At 36.3% G+C, this 13,833-nt stretch overlaps 1 protein-coding gene across 2 annotated transcripts in view; it reads left to right on the top strand.

Moving 5' to 3' along the window:
- The first annotated feature begins 1,281 nt into the window (after positions 1-1,281).
- The window catches only part of LOC105641053 (uncharacterized), a 33,226-nt gene continuing 20,674 nt past the window's right edge, over positions 1,282-13,833 (top strand). The window contains exons 1-8 of one of the 2 annotated variants that reach the window (XM_089721960.1): positions 1,282-4,149; positions 4,252-5,411; positions 6,140-6,270; positions 6,665-6,764; positions 6,873-7,005; positions 7,112-7,175; positions 8,902-9,673; positions 12,433-12,759. In XM_089721960.1, coding sequence (XP_089578086.1) covers positions 1,773-4,149; positions 4,252-5,411; positions 6,140-6,270; positions 6,665-6,764; positions 6,873-7,005; positions 7,112-7,175; positions 8,902-9,673; positions 12,433-12,759 — 5,064 coding nt within the window. In that variant the 5' untranslated portion in view covers positions 1,282-1,772. Of the gene's footprint in view, positions 5,412-6,139; positions 6,271-6,664; positions 6,765-6,872; positions 7,006-7,111; positions 7,176-8,901; positions 9,674-12,432; positions 12,760-13,833 lie in introns of both variants that reach the window. The other variant, XM_089721959.1, reaches the window with a different exon arrangement.

The raw sequence follows: 13,833 nt of genomic DNA, 5'->3' as shown, positions 1-13,833 counted from the left end.
AAAAAAAATTGAATTTTTAAATATTAAAATAAAATAATTATTTAGTTGTATGAATTTAAAAATATACTTTCCAACAAAATTATAAAAAAATTTTAAAATAAATAATTATCTGATATCTTCTTCATTTATTCAAAATAAATTATTTAAAATTTTAATAAATAATTATAATTTTTTATTTATCTTATTATTATATTATCATGTATTTATGCAGCTAAAGCTATGTTAAATATACATAGACGTTTCATTATCTTTCAATAGAATATTTTTCTTAAAAAATTAAGAAACCATGCAGCAAAGCTTGTAGCTCAGCCACCATCGAAGAACACACACCCAAACGAGCCACAAAACCCGTCAGCCATTTGCCCTGCCAATCCCTCGCCACACTGCCACCCTCACTTCTACCTAGATTTCCCTTGCAAGCCCCGTCCATATTGACCTTAAACCAACCTTGACTAGGAGGGACCCGACAAACAGAGATGCAGGTACGAGTCGCAAGAATAAATAGCTTACTTCATAACCTATTCTATAAGTGATAAGTTACTTAATTTTAAATCTGATAATTTATATTTAATATTTTAAATCTAACAGTGAAAAAAGGTTGTGTATCAGTAGAGAAATTTCAAATTCTTTACTGTAATCTTATCATAATTAAAATATTGCATAATTGTATCGTTTCTTTTATTTAAAAAATATTCAAACAAAATAAATTTAAATAAGAAAATATTACTCATATACCTGCGCGTTGCATGAGGTGCGTAATTTTATATTTTTATATTACTATGGATAGATAATTTTTAAGAAAATGACTTTGATTTATAGTTGTGTTGCTTTAATTTAAATAATTTATGTATGTATTTTGATTAAATCATGAAAGGTGAAATTGATTAGTTCAAATAGTATTGTATGAATCTAATATTTCTCTTCTTATTTATTTCATTCAAAAATCTTCCTAATTGAATTTTAATGTTGTTTAAATCTATAGTTTTTTTACACTGTTGAGTTGAATAATTACATGCTTTAGAAATTAGATATTTATATAATATTATTTAATTTTAAAAAAATATTTACTATTATATTTGATTTAAATGAGGTATTTTTTTTCAAAAAATCAGAATTTTATTTATGTAAATTTAGAATGATAATTATAAAAGGAAATGATCTTTTGGACATTGTATATGGCTCCCAAATTTGGCAATTTAAACCATATTATTGTATATAACCTAACCGGCAATAAATAAAAACAGGGCAAACAAAGCAACAAATCTAAACAAAAATGGTGATGTAAAGCACCAACTCGGCACATGGCAGTGACCAGCACAAGTGTGCTCCTATTGTTAGTTGCCAAACAGCAAAATTGTCCCGTCCCTTGAGTAGACCTTAAAAAACCAATCAGAAAATTTCACGTCGCTGTTGTTTCTGATCACTATTAACAACCTTGAAAATTGCAATACCATTGAATTTATACCTTCAACCCAAATTTTAGAAAACCGACAGCAAATAACTTACTAGGTACTATTGCTCCTCCAATTCAATGTCCCCCTACAATTTTCAGTAAAAGATTTTTCCCCCTTAAATTTCAATAAAAGAAAGAAAAAGAAGAAAAGGGTTTTTGAGTTTCTTCTTCTTCTCTATGGAATAAACAGTGGCTGGTGCTAAGTACAAAATGTGCACAAGAAGGTGTGGAGCGTGGAGATGCAGTGAGAATGCTGGATGGCAAAGTCCTTTGTGAGGAGTAGTATCATTATGTGTTGATAAGGAGGAGGAAAGAAATCATGGAGAGGAAGAGTGGAAATGGAGGTAGGGTCGACGTGGGTCCCCCTATGAGGAAGAGAAAAAGACAGGAAGGTGAAGAAAATTCCGAAAAAATGGTTCCTGGGAGAGTTGGGGATGTGGGTCTTGATGTTGAAGGGGTTCAAGGCTGGTTTAGTGAAGGGAATTCAGATGTTTTTAGGTGGTTTGACGAAGTTCGTGAAGCTAATGGTGGTGAAAGCTTGCAGCTTTGGCCTGGAGAAGCTGCATGCGGCAATGGTGGGCAGGTTCTTGGTGGTGAAGCGGTTCATGGTGGGTATGGTGGAGAATGTAGTAGAAATGGAATTTTAGGTCTTGATGGTAAAGCCTTTAAATTCTGGAATGGTGAAGATAGTGGTAATGGAATTCAGTTGGGCAAGTCTGGTAGGGATTCTGGTGAAAATGGTAACATGGGTCTCAATGATCAAGGAGTTGGAACCCTATTTGGTGAAGTTAGTGCAGTTAATCCTGGTTTAGGTTCCTCTGGTGGGGCTATCCATCGCTTCGGTGGTGAAAACTGCGTGGTGAGTCCATGTGGTGAAGGAATTGAAGGCTTACTAGGTGAGGTCAGGGGTAGAGATGGTAATTCAAGGAATGAAGGCATCAAGGGCTTATTTGGTGAATGTGAAAATGAGGCTATGAGTGGAGGGCTTTCAGGTCTATTTGGTGGAGTCAGTGGTGGAAATGAGGGTTTGAGTTTTGGCGGTGAAGGGGTTCAGTGTTGGTGTGGTGAAGCTGGGTGTGCAAGTATTGATGGTAAAGGAATTCAAGGCCTGTTTGGTGAAATTGCATTTGCCAATGGTGGTGAAGGAATAGAATATAAATATCATGAGAAGGAAGAGGGTAATGGTGTTCAAGATGAGGAAAAACTTATAAAGGGTAAACCGGATAGGTCAAAAGGATCAAAGAGTAAAAAGAAAATTCAAGGTGAAGCACTAGACCAAGGTTCAAGTATAGTTGATGGACATGAGATGCTTAGTTCCAAACCTAAGCGAGGACGACCAAAGGGTTCAAAAAATAAGAATAAAAATAGTAAAGGTGAAGAAAATCAGGGCTTGTATGACCATCTTGTGATCGGTAATGATGGTGGTGTTGGGACTGTTTTTCTAGGGGGTTTAGTGAGTGAGAAGATTGATCTTTTTGATGGGGGAGAAAAGAAAATATCTGGTGAGTCCACTGATGGTTGCGGACGAGAAACAGAGAATGCCTGCAGGCAGGATGGGTGTGGTTGGCCCGAGGGTTCAGAAAACAATAACAAACTAGGTGCTGAGGAATGCGCTGAAGGGACAAGCACAGCTGAGATGGCACGACGAAAGGATAAGGAGAGGTGGACAAAGAATGAGGAAGGAAATGCTGGAGCTAACGAAAAGCAACTATTGCCAGGTGAAATTTGGGGCAGCAATGTTTCTGATATTGGGATTGTTACCGCTTCAGGGTTGGAGAATATAATGACCGCCCTTGAAGTTGTGAAGGATGAAGAAATGCTTGGTAAGGTTGCTGGGTTAGAGGGTGGAAAAGATACAGTCGCATCAAAATCTAGGCGTGGCAGACCGAAGGGTTCGAAAAATAAGAAGAAAAGTCTTGCAGGTACTAACCCAGATATGGCCGGTGAAACTGAAGGGACAAGCACATATGAGATGGCACGGCAAAAGGATAAGCAGAACTGGACAAAGAATTCTCAGAATAAGAAAGGAAATGCTGTAGCTGAAGCAAATCAAGTATTGCCAGTTGAAATTTGGGGCAGCAATGTTGCTGATCTTGGGACTGTTACACCTTCAGGGTTGAAGAATCAAATGACCGCTCTTGAAGCTGTGAAGGATGAAGAAATGCTTGGTATGGTTGCTGGTTTAGAGGGTGGAAAAGATACAGTCACATTAAAGTCTAGGCGTGGCAGACCAAAGGGTTCAAAAAATAAGGAAAAGAAAAGTCTTCCAGGTGGTAATCCAGGTGTGGCTTGTGAAAATGTGTATGATAATGATGGTTATAATAAGATGATTGGACCTGCGGGTTTGGAGAATGATCAGATTAGTACTTTAGGTGAAGAAGATAGAGCAATGTTTAGGGATCCCACTGGAGATAATGGAGAGGCCAATGGAATTGTTAAGCCAATAGATTCCAAGAACAAGCATACAAATCTTCTGGAGTATAATCAAGGATTGCCTAGTGATACTCGGACAGACAACAACAGTGGTGGTAATGCGGATAGACTGACAGGTGTAGTATGTGGAGTGGCTACTCTTTTTAGTGTAGAAATCAGGGGTATGCCTGGTGAGGCCACTGGTGGTGGTAGACAGTTGAAAGGAACTATAAATGCTGAGGACCTACTGAAGGGCTTGAAGAACAAGCAAAACGATCTTATAGGTAATAGTAAGGAATTACATTTTACTAATATGAATAGCAACGATGTAGATTATAATTCAGTCAGGCCTTTGGATTTAGAGAATAGGATGGCTGTTTTTTCAGGTGAAGAGTATAAGGGAATGCCTGGTGACAACACATGTGATAATGGGAAGAGAAGTGGAACTGTAAGGCCGAAGAATGGTCGTGGCCGACCCAAAGATTCAACAAACATGAAGGGAAATCTTGGAGAGTATAGTTATCAATTGCCTGATAAAAATGTGGATAGAAATGATATTGGTGAGAATTTGGTGTCTGGTCAGGCCACTAGTGGAATTGATAAGGGAAGCAGAATTATTAATTTTAAGGAGCATGGCCTATCTAAGGGTTTGAAGAACAAGGCAGATCTTGCAAATGATTGTTTGGAATTGGTTGGTGAAAATGCAAATAGTAATGATTTTGGTGAAAGCATAAGAGATGCTTATCTAGAGAATGAGAAGCCTGTTCTTTCAGCTGAGGAAGATAAATTGGTGCCTGGTGGGATTAACAGTGGCACTGAGGGAGGGGCAATCATAAAACCTAAGGGTAGGCGTGGCCGACCAAAGGGTTCAAAGAAGAAGAAGAAAATACCTGCAGGTGATATTCTGGAATTGCCCACTCAAATTCTCCGTTGTAATGATGGTAGTGTGAACACCATAAAGATAACTGGTTTAGATAATGGGATGACTGCTTTATTAGGTGGGGAAGATAAATTAAGGGTTGTTGATTCTACTGGTGTTAGTGGGGAAGGAAATGAAATGATCAAGCCAAAAGATAGGCGTGGCCGGCCAAAGGGTTCTAAGAATAAGAAGAAAATTATTGGATGCTTGGGTGGAAATAAGATTATACACCAAAAAAGAAAACGAGGTAGGCCAAAGGTTTCAAAGACTAAGCAGAAATATCTTTCACGTGATGAAAATGAGGGACTGAATGGCAATCTTGAGGGCTGCAACTATGGGCAGGGCATTTTTTGTATAGCAGGTTTTGAGAAAGACAGGGGTACTGTTGTGGACAAGGAAGTAAGGAAGATGGCTACTGAAACTGCTGATGGTAATGAAGCACGATCTCAGCTAAGGGCTAAGCGAGGTCGACCAAAAGGTTTCAAGAGAAAGAAGTCAAGCACTGTTTCTGAAGAACATAGTCAACCAATGTTTCAAACAGAAAAGAAAACAGAAGAATTAATGGATAATCCTTGCAAGAGGCGTAGAGGAAGGCCAAGGAAATACAACAACCTACCTGAAGTTTCAGTAAGTTCTACATTTAATACTTTTCAGGAGGTTTATAAGCAATCTGAACAAACTTGTTAATGCCAATTCTCTTTACCACTTAATATTTAGACGTTAAGTGAACATTTAATGTAACTATCAACACAGGATCAACAAATGTATGCATTACAAATAGAATTGGCTACAAAATCATCTGGCTGTCCCATGAATCTTGTAGGAAAAGTTTGATCTTTGATTTTGCTTAATCTTACTATCAAAGAGGATTCTCACACACTGATTTTGGAAGTATCATTCCTGGAGTCAGTGATAGTGTCTGGCTCTAAATTCACGTTCCTTGATCTTTCATTGTAGTGCCATTATGGGCTGGCTTCTTTTTTGTTGGGGCCAAGCTAGCTGATAAATAGTAACTTATACTTAAAGCTTTAGCTTCGCAAATGAATATGGAGGAACATCAGAGGAATCACTAGATATGTGATATGCTGCTATGATTATGGAAGAGCAAAAGAATCAAAGTGGACCTCTATGTATGCTTTCCACTGCTATTTTTGATTTCTCATTTTTAACCGTTGTTTGCAGTGAGTTGTAAGCATTCCAAGTTTCTCTAATGGTCCTTTCTGTTTGTTTCTTTGAAAGGAGGATACTTTATCCTCCATTTTTGTATTTCCCTATCCCCTTATTAAAATTTCTTATTGTATTAAAAGAAGAAAAAAAAGGCATAATAGTGGATTCTGACTCAATTTATTCATTAGGACATCACAGAGGGGAAAAGGATAAATAAGAGTTTGATGTGCCACCAGTGTCTGAAGAGTGATAGGGACGGTGTTGTTATTTGTTCCAACTGCAGAAGAAAACGCTATTGCTATGACTGCCTTGCAAAGTGGTAATTAGATTTTTTTGCAGATTCTTTTGCTGATGAAAATTATTATTGAAAAAACTATCACCTTTGGAGTTAGTTCTTTTTAAATCACCAAAAAAGCCTTCTCACAATGCACAGGGAAGCCTGTGTACATTTTAATCCTCCCTGAGCCTGCATTGTGAGAAGTCTTGTGTATCAGAATGTGGCTTTTTGGGAGAGCTTTTGTTGTTGTCAAGAAGTTTCTAATTAGGTCCACTCAGTAAAAGAATTGGCATCTAGTCCAGAAGAGGTTAACACTGAAAATGAATCAGTTTTATGTTCCATTATTTGTTAAGGAAGGAAATCGCTTAGTAGCCATTGTTTAATATTATTTTGCTCTTTATCTGGGATATGAATTTGTTTTTCAAATACATATTAGGTATCCAGAGAAAACACGAGAGCAGATAGAGATTGCATGTCCATTTTGTCGTGGCAACTGTAATTGTAGGGTTTGCCTCAAGGAAGATGCAGTCATGATGGTGTGTACCCGGTGTGCTTGTTTTTATTTTCTTTCCTTTTCTCTCCTTTCCATAGCTTCCTTGCCTGTATGTTTTAATGATGCCAAACTAATGAACATGGTCTGACAGGCTGGGAGTTATGAACCAGATAAAGATACCAAATTGCAAAAGCTTCTTTACTTGCTGCACAAGACTTTGCCTCTCCTGAGGCATATTCAGCACGAGCAAAGCGCTGAATTGGATCTGGAGGCAAGGATTCATGGTATTATGATTTGCTCGGATTACATGATTCTGTATTATATTCAGCACAGTTTATCAAATTAATTACCATAACGCTTAATTGCAGTTGTGCTATTCTTTTGGCATAGGTGTTCAATTGACAGAAGAAGATGTAACGAAATCCATACTTGATGATGACGATCGACTATACTGGTACTATCTCATTCTTACGTATCCTAAAACTGGAATTTCGGCTATTTATAAATTGAACTTCCTGCTATGTCCTTTACATATTTTTGTTTGTTTTGTTTATAATAATTGGAAATAGAGACCTAAACCATCAATTTGTCTTTAATCTGTTGATGTTACGTGTGCCTTGCGTTTCCTGATTGTGATAGAAATTCATGGCCTGAAAATGCTCCTGAGGAATAGCTTGGCTATAGTTTAAGTAGATAGAATAGTGTCTTTGAGTCTTCTGTTATCAGTTGCTTTCTTTTTTTTCCTTTTGTGACATATATATATGTGTGTGTGTGTGTGTGTGTATTTTCAATTTCTGTACAAAATAGTAATTTTACTCTCTTGGCTTGCTTCAGAGCTAGGCATGGCCACGGTTCCGGAACGGGCGGCTCCGGGGAACCGAACCGAAAATCTCCGGTTCCTGTTCCGGTTTGGAACCGAATAGTTCCGGTTCCTTAATGGTTTCAAAACTGACGGTTCCGATCGGTTTTTCGGCGAATCGCATAATTTTAAATTTTAAATTTTGAAGACCGGTTTTCAAAATTTAAAAAATTTGTGAAAGTTATTTCTTAAAAAAAATACACCTAAAAAATTAAAATATGCTTCAATTAAATTTATTTTTTTTTAAGACTTGAACTTAATTATTTTTTTTAAAAAAAGTCTTTAACTGAATTTATTTTTTGTTTAAAAAAGTGTGAACATAATTTTTTTTAAAAAAAAAGGGCTTGAACTTAATTTTTTTTTTTAAAAAAAAAAATTAAGTTGCCTACGTATCCTCTTGGGGTTTAGAGGAATCAAAGCCCACGTAGTTAAGTTGCCAACAAAATTTTAAAAAAAAAAAAAATTTAAAAGGTTCAAACGGCTAGAACCGGCGGTTCTAACCGGCCGGAGAACCGGCGGTTCCATCCGGTTCCGACCGGTTTGTGGAACCGCCGGTTTGCGGTTCCAACAATACTGGAACCGGAACCGAACCGGAAATATCCGGTTCCGGTTCTGGTTCGGACCGGTTCCGGTTCCGGTTCTGGTTCGAACCGGTTCCGGTTCCGGTTCTAACCGGTTCCGAACCACCGGTTCCGGTTCCGGTTCTAACCGGTTCCGAACCACCGGTTCCGGTTCCGGTTCTAACCGGTTCCGAACCACCGGTTCCGGTTCCAGGAACCGTAATATGGCCACCCCTATTCAGAGCTACTGCTTGTTGCTTATTACATTTATGCAGCTGGATATCCTAAGTTACAAATTATAGTGGCACTTTTTTTTTTTTTTGGCAAATGTGATCAAGCCAGGTGAGAAAAGCTTTCAGTACAGCTGTTGGTTGACTTGAAAATACTTAGATGTTGAGCTGACGTCATATATCAGTGACCCATCTTTGGTTTGGGCTTGGGTGTTAGGGGAGTGGTCTATTGATTATTTTTTGAGCGTCTTTCCTGATTCCTTTCTAGCCTGACACTGGCGTTCTTTTTTGGTTTATGTGATTCCATTCTGTGTTTTTAAAGCTAAAAGTTAACTTATCAATAGTCCTTTTTAGTGATGGAAGATTGGATATTAATTTTTAACCACTCTCGCATAAACCCGGTTTTCCCACTTGGAATCTGGCAACTGTCCTGGCCAATTAATATTTCCCACAAACTGTACTTAATTCTGCATCAATAATCCATATAATCCCTATGGTATCTGTACCAATGAAGTTATCCTTGTTTAACAGTGACAATTGCAGCACATCGATTGTCAACTTCCATAGAAGCTGCTCCAATCCTGAGTGTTCTTATGATCTCTGTCTCACTTGCTGTGCGGAAATTAGAAAAGGATTTCAGCCTGGAGGTAATGAAGCAGAATCTTCACTCCATCAATTTATTGAAAGAGCAAATGGTCCGGATTTGGTTGACCAGACAACTGCAAAAAGAAAAAGATTCGGCTGGGAGACCCAAGTTTCCTATCCAGAAAACAACTATGTGGCTGATTCATCGTGTGACTTCCCTGATTGGAGAGCAGACAGTGATGAAAGGATTCCTTGCCCTCCTAAAGCACGGGGAGGTTGTGGTACTGGGATGCTTTTACTGAAACGTGTCTTTGAAGCTAATATGGTTGAGGAGCTGATTAAGAGCGTGGAGGAACTTACTATTAATTATAGTCCACCCAGTATTGATTTCTTCCAAGGATGCCACTTGTGCCGTCCTTTCTGTTCTACTGACTGCAGAATGAAAGATTTTGAAGTGAGGAAGGCAGCACATAGGGAGAAGAGTGATGATAACTTTCTCTACTGTCCAAATGCTCTTCGGCTGGGAAACAATGAGATTGAGCATTTTCAAATGCACTGGACAAGGGGTGAACCTGTTATTGTTAGAAATGTGCTTGAAAAAACATCTGGTCTTAGTTGGGAACCAATGGTTATGTGGAGAGCTCTTAGAGGTGCACAAAAGATATTAAAAGCCGAAGGACAAAGGGTTAAAGCCATTGATTGCCTTGACTGGTGTGAGGTAAGAGTTCATTTCTGAATGTTTGAAGTTGCATTTTGTGCATTTGCAATTATTGCTTTTGTTATTAACGGAATTGCTTCTGGGGCCAGCAATACCTTGTTAGTTTCTTGAACTTTAGGTTTGCTCTCTATGTTATTTTGCTACATGAGCACACATCTTATAACAACTCATATGAGCACAAATGCAGCCATTTATACCATTATGTAGATTATCTAACAGATAATGATGAACTTCCATCTAATTAACATCATGGTTGAAGAGTAATGATGTAGCAAAAACAACCCTAGTTCTAATTAGGTTTCAGAATTGACAAGATAATAGTTAAAAAGAGAGAGAATCATATATCATAATTCAAAACCAAAGACGGGTTGAATCTTCTAGCAATGCAACCAGAAAAATAAAGGGATAATTATATATTTGGTGTCTGAACTTTGCTAGTTTTCTATTTAAGTGTCTATATTTTTTATCAAAAAAATGTTTGAACCAAAAAATTCACATCAATTTAGTGTTTGTACGAATAAATTTAAGTGCATTTGGCTGCAACTTTTTGTTGAACATTAAAATAGTACAATTTCACTTAATAAATTATCTTATATGTAAACATTCATTTCATTAGTCTCTCTTTCTTCGCTTGTTTTTGTTTGTTTTATATTTCTTCTCTTTGAAAAAAGAAAGCTTAGAATTCTTTATAATTGCTTTTCATATTCTAAAACAAAATTAACAAAAATGAGAGAGAATGCAATAAAGAAACAAAAATGATTATCTAGAGGAATAAATGAAGTGGAAAAACGAGTTTAAATAGTTCATTTTGATACTCTGCCAAGACATTCCAGCCGAATACACTTAGGCTTCATTTTTTTCCGGAAAACAACTTGTTTGGAAAATATCTTCTCGATTTTCTGATGTTACCCGTCAATGGAAATATTTTACTAGCTAAAGGGGAAATTAAGTCATTTTTTAAGGAAAATGACTTTTCATTTTTAAAAGCGAAAAACATTTTTTTGATGTAGACAAATCTATTATAACTTCATAAATACATATTTATTAATTCGGTAACCACCACCATCAGTCACCGGTCACCACAAGCCAGCAACATCAATCACTAGCCACCATCACCACCACCTGTGAATCACAATTTTATCATCTTTTATGAATTTTTCTTATTTTTTTTTCATATTTAAAAATAAATGTTTAAAATAAAAAATTATTAATATTTTTTAACTAGTTTTCAATGTTGCTGGGAAAAATGAATTATTTGGATAATATTTTCCAAAGATAGTTTATTTTTAAAAGACAAATGGAGCCTTAATTGCAAAAAAATTATCAATTTAGATGATTGATAAAAAATAAAGGTGACGCTGAAACAGACAAATTGTCAGTTTATACAGTAATGAATAACCACTTTTATTATTTGAAATTCCCAAAAGCAGCCCTAGAATAGAATAATACAGCCCTTTTCTATAGGACAATATCTAAATAGAATAAGGAATTGAACTATTTTTTAATCATAGATACTAATGAGAATAGGACTTTGAACATAGATCCCAGCATTTTCCAACTTTTTACCAAATAACAGAAATACTTAGTGACCCAATATTATAAAACTGCTACAGTTTCATGAATAGTAAAAAAATTAGACTTTTACTTCTGCATTTTTACTCCTGCATCTGATAGGCTAAAGTTGCCAAGATAAAGTTCTTCAATTAAATTGACAACTCTATATGCATTTCTTTTTTCAGATGGAGTATTCTGTTCAGTTTATGCATGATGGTTCTTTTCTTTTTCCCTCTAAAAGCAAATTGATTTTTATTTACTTATGTGAACATATGCTCGTTCACTCACAGATAATACAGATATCTCCTCTTCTTTAATCAAGCCTAGCCACAAAATTCATGTTTCTTTTAGTATCTTGTAGTTTGTCTATCATCTATTTCATATTTTTCTCCACTATTGTGGACATAATAAATGCATTCAGATTTATTTTATGACATGAATAAATTGAAGCCATCACCAACTTTTCAAGTTTTCCCCTCACCATTCTTTATTTATCTAGTCAGATTTTGTGGACCAGAGCACTTTCCTTGGTGCAACCACTTCTAGGTTTTACTTCATTTTATTTTATTAAGAAAAGAAATGTGGCGCTTGAAGAAATGCATTTGATAACACCATTATGATATCTTGAGTTGACCCATCCAGGACCTCCTAATAACTGATCCATCAGCTTAGTCTTTAGGTTTTTGTAAGCAGGAGGGAGCCACTGCTCCAAGGAACAAGCCAAAAACAATAAACTATATGCAAATGTACTATGATTAATCTAAAATGAAATAAACATTGTACTTTGGTTATGCTGACTTTTAAGGAAAAATTCTGAACTCAAGATGAACTGAGTTATGCATCTTAAACAATAACTGAAACTAAATTAACTTGGTTCAGTTTGGTAATAATGTTTAAACCAAATACTATTCACCTTGGAGTAAAATCTTCCCTTTGTAAGTGGCCCTTGTGTACAAATACAGATTCTTAGTAATTTGCATGTCAATGAAATTACGTTTGCATGGCAACGAAGTGAAATTTGGTATATTTGGTTATTTCTTTATTTTATAGCATCTTAATCAATTCTCGTGGGAGCTCATGCACTTCCACAAATCGGGTAATGCTACTATAAGTTTCCATGCGGTTGGCCATGTCTTCGACTGAGAACTCACTTCTTCTGCTTCTAACTCATGGACTAAGCTATGTGCTTTCTCTTGGTGCTGCAGGTTGAAATTAATATTTTCAAGTTCTTCAGAGGCTACTTAGAGGGTCGTAGGTATAGAAATGGGTGGCCAGAGATGCTGAAGCTGAAGGATTGGCCCCCATCAAACTCATTTGAAGAATGTTTGCCAAGACACGGTGCTGAATTTATTGCTATGCTTCCCTTTAGTGAGTATACCCATCCAAAATCTGGTGTTTTAAATCTGGCAACAGGGCTTCCTGCTGTCTTGAAGCCAGATTTGGGACCCAAAACGTACATTGCTTATGGATCTGTAGAAGAACTTGGCAGAGGTGATTCAGTGACAAAACTGCATTGCGACATTTCTGATGCGGTATGCAATACATTCTGAATGAAAATATCTGCTTTATATTTAGGTTTAAGGTCTTGCTGCTTTTTCAACTTTGTTTCTGCATCATCCATTCTTATCCTCTTTCTCCTTAAACATAGCGATTTTATTCATTAAACATTTATGTTAAAGCATAGTTCTTAATCGGGCGTTATGTCCTTATATTCTGCAAAATATTTGCATGGTCGATGACTCTTTTACTGATGTGTAAGGTTAGCGATGATTTAGAGAGCTATAAACTACATAGAAAGGGTTCTAGATTCTCATTGTACTCTACACCTGTAAATCTATATTAATAATATTTAGAACTACAAAAATACCCTAACAAATTCAGACCTAAATAACATTGTTAACTCCTAAAACTAAGTTCATATACAACTGTGAACACTTCCCCTGAAGGTGGTGCATATATGTCTCTCATACCTATCTTGCACGCCAAAGAATGAAACACTTAACGCAAATCCTTAGTAAACACATCTGCTAATTGATTTTTCTGAATTTACACAATCAGCACTCAAAATATGATCATATAAATTTTCTTTGGAAAAAAATCTGATCAATCTCAATATGCTAAGTAGGTCATGTTGAACTGCATTACAAGCAACACTAATGACAGCCATTTCATCATAATATAGGAATTATGGTTTCACTTGGAAATGTATCCTGTGCCAGGACTCTGTTCAACTTCTGCACTTGGCTTTTCAACCATACTTTCTTTTTTATTTCTCCTAAAAACTAGATTTCCACCAACAAATGTGCAATATCCTGAGGTACAATGCCCATCATAAGGAGATCAAGCCAATTAACATCTATATATGCTTTCTATTTTCAGATGACCATTGTTAGAAAAAAAAGCCCTTCGTCATAATAATAATGTCATCAACATAAACCACAAGTAGAATGAAACCAGTCTTAGTACTTTTAAAAAAATACAGAATGATCAGAAGTACTCTTTTGCATGCCAAATTGGTGTACCATATCGCAAAATCTACCAAACCAAGCTTGAGGACTCTGTTTTAGGTCATAAAGAGATTTACAAAGTTTACACACTTTACCTTA

Source organism: Jatropha curcas, chromosome 5 (assembly GCF_041381405.1).
Source record: "Jatropha curcas cultivar XTBG-Jc1 chromosome 5, XTBG_Jcur_1.0, whole genome shotgun sequence".
NCBI lineage: Eukaryota > Viridiplantae > Streptophyta > Magnoliopsida > Malpighiales > Euphorbiaceae > Jatropha > Jatropha curcas.
Note: the sequence above shows the minus strand (reverse complement) of the source record. Positions and strands in the feature narration are given on the sequence as shown.